The sequence below is a fragment of the Arachis duranensis genome, chromosome 5 (assembly GCF_000817695.3).
Source record: "Arachis duranensis cultivar V14167 chromosome 5, aradu.V14167.gnm2.J7QH, whole genome shotgun sequence".
NCBI lineage: Eukaryota > Viridiplantae > Streptophyta > Magnoliopsida > Fabales > Fabaceae > Arachis > Arachis duranensis.
The window spans coordinates 95808053-95818337 of NC_029776.3; the positions used below are offsets into that span (position 1 = coordinate 95808053).

Consider the following 10285-nt stretch of genomic DNA (forward strand, 5'->3'; position numbering starts at 1 on the left):
AGGTCCAATCTTTAGTTAATTTTCTGGATAACCGTATTGAAAATTTTGTGTGAGGGAAATATAATAGGGAGCATTATTCTTAAAGGAAAAGTCTAGGGGACCAGCAGTTTTGTTGAATTTTGGCCAGCATGTAACCAGCAGAGGAAGGTGAGCCATTGGATGAAATCTCACACCAATCTCACACCATCAAATCATCATTGATGGCTAGTTGATGGCTAACAATCACAAAAATTGCTGGTCCCCTAGCATTGCTCATTCTTAAATTCATACATGATATGCCTACCTAATTGCTAACACATTCACATTTGTGTGACTAATTTTTATTGTTAAATCAAAGCTCCTTTGATATTAGTTGTTACTCCCTCAGTCCATTTTAATGGAAACTGTCCATATTTTAGATCAATCATTAAGAGAATACCGAATGCATTTAGCTAGTTAATTATATTCCAAAAATGTCACTACTTAAAAGCGGGTGCATTTCAAACTCTTCACAAAAAAGAAGTTCAGTGATATTGTTTCTATGGATAATGTCTATTGATTTTACAAATCATCCTTGATAAGTAATATTTAGGTAGACAACAGAGAATCTGAACAACGTGAATAACGAGCTGATTTTTTGGGTTGCCGAAGATAAAAAAAATCACCCAAATCAAGTAATAAAAAACCCTTTTATCTTACATTTTTAAATTTTAATTATCTGTCGCTGTTGTCTACCCTGAAAACTCTATCAGTGCTATTGCTCTCCAACCAGCCCCATTAGCGGTGCTCTCTCCTCATCAAATATCATTGTTGCCCCCAAGCTTCTCAACGTCACCACTGCTTTCGTAACCAACCCCCGCACAAGCGTCGCTCTCTCCCCAGCTGGACATCCGCCGAGCTCGTGGGTGTTGTCGCTGCTTCGCCAACCATCCCCCACGGGCATCGCTCTCTCCCTCACCGGACACCAAGCTCGCCGTCGAGCTTTTTAGTGTCGTCGCTAGTTGCTGCTTTGAAAGATTAGTTGATGGTTAGGGGTTTAATTGATAACCATCCACGTATCTAGTAAAATGAACATCTAGTAAATTTTAATGTATCTACTTAAATCCAATCAAAATTAAATGAACATCCACTTAAAATGAAAATAATTATCCACGTACCTAGTAAAATAAGCAACCATATCCGAAAAAGGAGAAGAAGAAGTGGAGGAGGAGGAAGAGGATAACCACGACGACGGATAGAAGACGGCGACGAGACAGCGAGAGACGGCGACGAGACAGCGCGTGATGGCATCACTCGCGCGGTAGCAGCCAATAGCGACACCACAACAACTCCACGAGAGGGTGGTGCGACACCGTAGCAACGCCGCTAGGGAAGAGGGGCGCAAAACCAACAAGACAACAACTGCGGCGGCAGCGCTCCTATACACGTGAATGGGAGAGATAGAGGCAGCACGGATAGGTGACGAAAACAGACGGGTGTGGCTGCGCTACGTCTGCACGGGTAGAACAACGACGTTTCAGAGTTTTGTCACCGTGAGGGATGGCCTTTTGGTCTGTGCCGCAGAGTTGTGTTGCTTCCGCCATTGTCCAAGTCACCTTCTAAATCATGATTGTCACATAAATTAAGAACAAGCAATAATGTAAATAAAAATAATTTAAAATGATTATTTAATTTAATTAATTCAAAATTTGAATTTAAAATATGATAATAATTAATTAATTAATTAATTAAGAATCTAAATTTTAAAATTAATTTTACTTTCTTTTTTTTACTCCATTGTTCACATTATTTAATTTATTATATGTGTTGTTCATCTATACTTTCTCTTGTTAAAAAGGTCAAACTACTTATTACCACTCAATATAAGATTTAATTTTGATATACAGATAATGTAAAATGTTTTATACAATCGTGCAAATATCTTCATTTTTTGAATGCCCGTTTATGTAATCAATATAAAAAAAAAAACTATTTTTGCTTGATGTTGCGCTATCTAATTAGATACACATATAAAACTACTTTACACTAACAGTTTATTAAAATTAAATTATTTTTTAATATTATTAGTATTTTTTTGTTTTTTACGATAACCTCCAACCCTATAGACTAAGAATTAATATACTGGAAATCTAAGCTCCATTAAGAGTCTAAACCCCATCTCACATTGGTTTATATAATTTGTACTTTAATTTCTTGATGGTATACAATAATATAAAGTGTAACGGTTTAATGTCACTCTTGCTTATGATTATTTAATGTGCATGAGTAGCTTAGTGGTTTATTACAATAATATTTGGTCAGACATATAATATAGCAATAAAGCCGAAGCTAAGGTAGTTAGCTTCTCCTTTGATTCTCAAAATAAACTATACTTAAGTGCAATAAACAAACTTATTAGAGCTTATATAATTAATTATTCTAGAAACCTTTCACTTGGACACATATTCTGTCATCATCAACGAGCAAAATACAGAATTCAGAAGGTAATGTACTTTATGAGTTCGTGGTGTACTTTTATTATCTCTGATCATGTTTTGTATCACTAAACAAATCATGCATGTCATGGCTTAATTGCATGTGTGCATGTGCTATATATAAAAGCTAAGTACCTTATAATGACTCGCTTCATGCATCTTCTTATTCCCACATGCATTTGACTTCATTAATTTAATTAAGCACATATATATGAGGAGTTGATGCATCCCTTCATAACGCATGTTTAAATTTTTTCTTTTTTCATAATTCAAACAAGAGGGAAGTACGTGGAACACAAACAAATTAAATGTAGCATATCTAATCAAATGTATATTAATGTAGATCATATCTGTAGACAACTATTGAAGGAATCAATGTTTTAGATTTTTAGGTACACGGGGATGAATTTTCCGTTAGAAAATCTTAAAAATAGAACTCTGTATGTGTGGTTTTTATTTAAAAAAAGAAAAAAGAAAAAAGATGTCTGCATGCATGCAATAGTAATATCTGAACCTTCTATTTTTCCAAACCTTCTATTTATAATCTGTTGGAATAGGTTATTTCATCTTTTCCTTCATGATAGGATCTTTCAATGAGGAATGCTAGGGGTCAGCAATTTTGGGATTTATAGCCATCAAATAGCCATCAATGAGACTTTTAATGGTGTGAGATTAATGTGAGATTTCATCCAATGGCTCACTCTTCTTTGATGGTTACATGCTGATCAGAATTTGATAAAATTGCTGGCCCCCTAGACTTTTCCTCTTTCAATTACGTGTGTCAGTTGCTTATTCTTGTCCGTTATAAAAGTTAGTTAAAATTTTGAGTAATAAGAAAAATAGGTTTTTGATTTTTTTTTAAGGCATAAGTTCTTAATTACAATTAAATACTTATAAGTATTTAACTATTAAAAAACAAGAAACTTTGATGGAATTGAAATTCAGAATAAATTGGGTTGATCTTTTAATAAATTATATTAAACAACTTTTACTATTTTTTTTGTTTGACTAATGTATATATCCGCTAGCAAATATAATAACTAATTATTCATTGTTTTATAGACCCTTTAATGGATATTATAACTATAGAATTTTAAAGCTTTTCATGCTTAAGGTGAAAATCAAATCATTGACATTTGATTAATGGAGGATAAGTTTCTTTCCCTCAAATACACTTCAGGGTCTAATAATTTATTTATTCAACTTGTATTAATTAGGGAAATAAAATAAAATAGAATAAAAAATATTGGGTTATGATAAGTAAAATTGTACTCTTTTTTCTCCTGGGTAATGTAAGTAAATTGCACTCTCATTGAGGTTTAATGCTCAATCTCTTTTCTTTCTTTTTTTTTATATTGAAATGGGCCTAGACCCTAATCCTCAAATTGTTAAAAAATCAATTGCCATATTTGATATTTGATAATGTGCTAGTTGTGACAATATGGTGGGGAAAGAAGTGTTTTAGCCCAATTCTTATATCTTAAAATATGAGAAACAACCCAAACAAGCAACGATGCATGAAAGGCTTTCTTTTGATAGAGAAATGAAGCCTTTTTCTGCTCCGTTATATATGATGCACCGATATTATATATATATATATATATGATGCACAGATATTGACACTGATCTTGACACAGGACACGTCGATATGAAAATTTTAAAATTTTATAAGATATGGGAACACGTATACATATAAAATATAAAATATTTTTTAGATAAATTATAATGATATTTTGATATTTTATTGATATTAAAATATAAATTAATTTTTTAATTATTTTTAATACATGATGGTTTTAGGTGTGTCCAAACCTGTTCGGTAAAGACACGTGTAGTGTCTTATCTGAAATGTGTCTGACATGTAAACACAATAACTCAACCAAATATCCGTGCTTCCTAGATATATCGGGTTAATTTAAGATTATGTTAGGACTTTTAACATGAAGTCAGTCAACTCTAATCAGATCATATCTTGATTCAATTCAAGTACACCTCTGTTTTTAAGTTTTACCAAAGAATAATTATGTTCAAGTAAAAATTGAAAACAATATATAATCGAAACTAATAATTTTAGACTAAAGTTATTTATAAGAGAAAATAATATTTTGAAATTATTATTATAAACAAAAGCTTATTAATTTTGAGGGGTAACAATTTTGCCAAGAACAATCATTTGATATCAATTATACCACCTAAAAACAGCTTTTCCAATAAAATAAATTAATCGTGACATAATTGAATATTTTAAAAATCATTAGAAAAATAAAAATTAAAATACATTTAATTTTTCAATATTTTAAAATCTTAACTGAATGTCTTTTTGTTTAACATGTAACCAAGTTTATTGATCGCCCAATAGAAATTAGCAAATTTTACCTAAACTCTAAAAAAAAATAATTACCAATATGGCATTATGGAAAACATCAAACTGGAATCTTAAATTCTTGGCTTCAAATACTAACTACACAAACATCAGTTTAGACATTAAATTGTACATGTAATCCTAAAATTAGGGGAAAATTTATTTTTAAGATGCCTTTTTATAAATGAAAGGTAATTCATAATATAGTATAAATGAAAGGTTACTACTTTTAGCTTAAAATTAAAGAATTAGACAACAATTTTGCCTTTGAAAATTTTAATCTAACTAAGCAACAGAAACTCCCGTCTGTACTCAACAAACTTTATGAGCACCAAATTTATTTGTAACACTCAACAAACATGAATCTCAACCATGATCATTGCTTGTGTCAATAAACTTTATGAGCACCAAATTTATTTGTAACACTCAACAAACATGAATCTCAACCATGATCATTGCTCGTGTCTTGGCACCACCAATCCACCCGGTAAAGTAATAATAACAAAGTACAAAGAAAACGGAATTCAAGCATTCAAATCATTACAAGAATTAGATTGTCCTTCTAATGACTTATACTTTCAACAAGCTACCAAACTTGTGTTCTAGATTTAGCCTATAAATATATATAAATTAATGTAATAAGACTATTTTAATTAACCTTTCTTTGAAAGGGAAGCACGTTGCAAATTTGAAGATGATTCTAATTTCTTTTTCTTAGGGGATGATATAGGACAATGTTTTAATGGATTGGGATGAGCTTGGTGTATAATACACTAAGGTAATCCAATGGTATAGCTTTGAATTATGATGGCTACTTAGTTTAAATCCAGATCATTGGATTCACTTAATGCATAATGTACCAAGCTCAACCTTAAACCCTAAACCATAAACATCGAGCTCAACCTGCTGCATCTAAGATGTTGCCTATTACCTATCACTTACTTGGTATTTGCCGTTTGCTTCCGGCATATAAGGGTCTGTTTCACAAGTTTCATTATTGGAGAGGAAAGGAGCACAAGGAAAGGGTTCAGAGAGTAACCGACTTTGCAAGTCCATGTTACTCTTCAAAAAACCCTTTAATCCCTCCCTTCTCCAAATTGAACCTCATGTATACACTTTATATATCTTATATGCACATTTATGCTCAAACATCTAAAGTTCTACAAGGAAAAACAGACTCCCCCATCCCCACCTTATATGTCTTACCGTCTTTCAACATTCAGCTATCAAAATACTTAAAAGCAAAGGATTACTATTAATCAGAAAATCTGCTATCTATATATCATGCACTATACAAATTTTCCTAATGGTTTGGTTTCAGAGGGAAATCAGATGAAACATACTTGTTACACATTACTAGTCATAAATGCAGATTATCTCAACTTACATACCAATGTAAACTATGGATAAGACTTATCAACTAGTAATGTGGTGTGCCCAACACCTTTGATTCCTATTAGCATGCACAAAAATAGGAAGTCTTTCCTAAACTGAGTTTGTATCTACCATGAGAAACTCATGATCAGTTTACCCTGAGTTTAGCAGAGTACTTAACTAAGAAGTACATCATAATCTTAGCCTGCTAGGAAATACATAATAAGCCTCTAACATTTTGCATTCTGTTCCAAGAACCCCCACTTGGTACCAAACTTAAATTCGGCAGAGCAAGTCGTGATTGGTTATGTTTCCCACTCCAATCATCAAATCAGAGAAACACATTCCTCAGTAATCAGAATAAAGCGCTTGCATCACATTAATCACCAATAGCTCTATGAACAGATAAAATATTCCTACCAAATATCAATACGACAATATCTCATTTTCTAGTCCTCTATCAGGACCAACCAGCCAAAAGATTGAATTCCCATTTACTGAATCCAAATAAGTGAATAGAACAACAGATAAGAGTTAGAAGAGAAAAGGAAATGTCAGGAGAAAATCCTTGAACTACAAACCAGCTAACAAAGCCTCTGTCTCAGGCCAAATACTTCACATATATATACATGACAACAGGCTGAAAAGGAATAAGAGGCCATATTGTACCATAGCATATAGTAGATCTACCTGATAGTGACAAACTTATTGGTACCATGTTTTGCCCAGTAAGTCCTCAAATCAATTGGATTAGAAAAGTTATAACCCTCAGCTGCAAGTTTCTCTAAAACTTTCTTAAATGCTCCTATACTCATTTTCCTTCCAGCTATCCTAGCACCACGCCGCTTTGTACTCATAGGCAAAGGATATGTAGACATTCCCGTTGTGCAACATGCAGACTGCCACCCACCCGAGCCCCATCGGTAACACTGTTGGGGTGTCCCAGTGCACGAACAAACAGGGATTGGAATACTCGAAATATCCAAGTCAATCCCATTTATCACAATCTCAGTAGTTTTCTTTGGAGCCCTAGCTCGTTGAACTGTAGGAGCATTCTCATCCTTAGGAACGCGAGGCCCCCTCTTGGGCTTCTTTGCCTTGGGAGATTTCGGAACCTTGGGACCCTGTCTCTTCTTTCCAGTGGTGTTCGCTTTCTCAACAACAGGCGCTTCTTCCACGGGCCTTTCTTCCTTTGCGGACAACTCAGGCGGTGGAATCATTTGCATGTGATGCGTGGAAGACGTCTCCGGAATACTACCATAACTTGGGTTTGTAGGTATCATATTCATATACTTCTCTCTCTGACTACTAATCCAAGCATCCCTCATGTAATCCATAGGGTAAGTAGCCGGGGGCATCCCAATGTCCCTATGGTGATAGGCACCATTAGTGCCGGACAAAACTGCAGCATTGCGTCCTCCGAGAAGAGGCTTTTCCGGCATCGATGACATTAGCTGGAGCCCCAGATGGCTCTTGAAAGAGGTAGCAGGTTCATAGTAACCCCAATTACGTATGTTAAGACCATTATCCCCATCCATAATAGGCAGCAAATGGTGAAGCCAAAATTGCACTATTGCAGAATAACAATGTACACTTTGTTAAATATCTTCGCAAATTATCCAGGCCATTGCATTCTCCTAACAAACCAACACAATTCAAAATACAAAAAATCAAATTCCATGAAAAACAACAAACAAAAACAATAGCAAAATGTAATTGTGTTAACCCCAAAAGCAAAACCCACCTTTTGTTTCAGCTCAAACAGAGTCAAACCACAAAAAAGGGGGTTTCAACAAGGAAAAAAATTTACACAAACCCCATAAATGTATGCATGCAAAACCTCATGCCAACAAAGTTTCAGCTTCTGGGTTTTGTTCTAGGATCCATTTCACCATGAAAAAAGGGGGAAAATCAGATCCTTGAGCTAAAAGTATCAACAGATCAACAGAATCTAAGATCAAAATGGAACATGAGAAAATGGAAATTAACGGCTAAAATCTTAATTTTGACCTGAACCCATTTCATTATTTGAAGAAAGGAGAAATGGGTCGAGGGGAATTTTTCGGAGCTGAAAGGGAGAGGAGACAGTACCTGTTAGGGTTCTTGGCGTCTACGAATGGAGAACGAAGAGAGCAAAGGAACAAAAATGTCTACACGCCATCTTAAAAATCTAATCTAATCTTTAAAAAAAAAAACATTTTCGAGTTTCTATTATTATAGTAATGATATTTTAATAATTACAATAATGTTTTTAGACTTCCTTTTCAAATATTTTTGTTAATCAAATTTAACCAAATTAATTTTAACTCGATAAAAATTACTCAATAATATGCATAAATCACACCCTTTTTTTTTTCATTCCTTCTTTTTTTGTGTATTTTTTCTCTTATCGTTTTTTTATTGCTCCTGATCTTGTTGAACTTTTATTTTATTTATTCTCGTTCTATTCTTGCATTTTTTTTGTTTGATATTTTTTTATTTTTCTTAAAAGAATTAAAAAAAATGATAGCCGCGATAAACAAAAAAAAAATTAATTGTATAAAATTTATTAAAAAATTAATACCACAACTTTTTAATTTGATATATAAAATTTTTGAATTTTGATACTAAAATTTTTTATCAATGACACAGACAAATTCTTAACTAATTAAAAGTTATTAAAAATAAAAATATTAACTATAACACTAAAATTTCTCTCAACATATCTTCTTTTTCTACTTCTTTTTCTTCATATTTTATCTTTTTTATTTTTCTTTCTTCCAACATGTTTTTTTTCTGGGTTAATGTTCAAATTCGTCCCTAAAAGATCACGCGATCTTCATTTTCGTCCCCAAATGATTTTTTTAATCAAATTAGTCCATAAAAGATAAACTGTTAGTCAAATTAGTCCTTCCGTCAATTGGATGATGACGTGTCACGTTAAGTGCCACATGGCATGATGACGTGACACGCCACGTGGCAGGTTAGTAAATGCCACGTGTCACTTGACATATAAAAAAGTTTTCTATTAATTAAAATAGTCCTTAAAAGTTCAGACGTAAATCATTTTCATCCCTCAAATTTTAAAAATTAGTCAAACTAGTCCTTATATAATTTTTTTTATTTTTTCTTCATAAAATTATCTCTCTCTTTTAATTCTTCTCAAAATCTCTCTTATTCTTTTCTATTCTAAAATCTTTTTTTTGTTACATTACTACATTTTGCTGGAATATATATATACTCATAATTAAAATATATGTATTTATTAACTTAAATAAAGTTTTATGCTCAAAATCAAAATTTATGTATGTTAACCTAAACAAAGTTATACCACTATTTTTTTTACTACATCTTTTTTTATTACGGTATTACTTATATATAAGAGGTAATGGTAGTGATACTAAAGTCAAAATTCAAGAAGATCCACAAATTTTGCTTCAATTCCAAACTTTACAAAATATTGAAAATTTGTTAGTTAATTATTATTATTATAAATGAATTGCTTCTTAAGCGTAATACGTGCAAACATCATAATAAATTTTTGTGTGTTTCATATGTTTGAGATAGATTATATATATATTTTTTAATTTCACAAATCAATGAAATAAAATGAAATAGGAAACATTATACCTATGCATAACACAGGCTACTCCACACTAGTACATTATATAAATAGATATGCTTCATATTAAAATAAAATTCCTTGTGTTTTAAATGAAATATTTAAAAAATTATATTAGAATATTAAGATTCAAAAAGTGATTCCATAAACTAGTTTTTCAATTATTGAGTTTTACTATATAAATTAAATAATAATAAAATTATAATTTTAAAAAATTTAAAAGATTTAAAATAATTACCATATTATTTAGTAAAATTTAAAATATTAAATTTTTAAATATATAATCAACAATAACTTGATAAACTCATTTAAATAAAAAAAATTCACATAAAAATTACAATTTGAAATTGTAAAATTTTAAAATAACAAAATAATTTTATAAAAATTTAATTATTTTTATTATTTGATGTAAAGAGAATTTTATTTATTAAGGTTTAAAAAATAATATTAAAATTAGTAGTATAAAAAAATATTATAAATTAAATATTATAAAAA

The 10285-nt window shown here is 31.4% G+C and overlaps 1 protein-coding gene across 2 annotated transcripts; it reads right to left on the reverse strand.

The window, feature by feature from the left end:
* Nucleotides 1-6634: 6634 nt before the first annotated feature.
* On the reverse strand, nucleotides 6635-8394 carry LOC107490581 (protein BASIC PENTACYSTEINE2). 2 transcript variants are annotated; one of them, XM_016111356.3, is made up of 3 exons: nucleotides 8281-8340; nucleotides 7934-8065; nucleotides 6635-7826 (listed from the first exon to the last, which is right to left on the reverse strand). In XM_016111356.3, the coding sequence occupies exon 3, from the start codon at nucleotides 7725-7727 to the stop codon at nucleotides 6876-6878; it is 852 nt and encodes a 283-aa protein (XP_015966842.1). In that variant the 5' UTR covers nucleotides 7728-7826; nucleotides 7934-8065; nucleotides 8281-8340; the 3' UTR covers nucleotides 6635-6875. The 2 variants fall into 2 exon arrangements, with proteins under 2 accessions (XP_015966842.1, XP_015966841.1); XM_016111355.3 differs by lacking the exon at nucleotides 7934-8065 and having other exon boundaries at nucleotides 8281-8394.
* Between the last annotated feature and the right edge of the window lie 1891 nt (nucleotides 8395-10285).

Coding starts and splice junctions, on each gene's coding strand:
- LOC107490581 (XM_016111355.3), bottom strand. CDS start 7,727: ATGGATGGGGATAATGGTCTTAACATACGTAATTGGGGTTACTATGAA.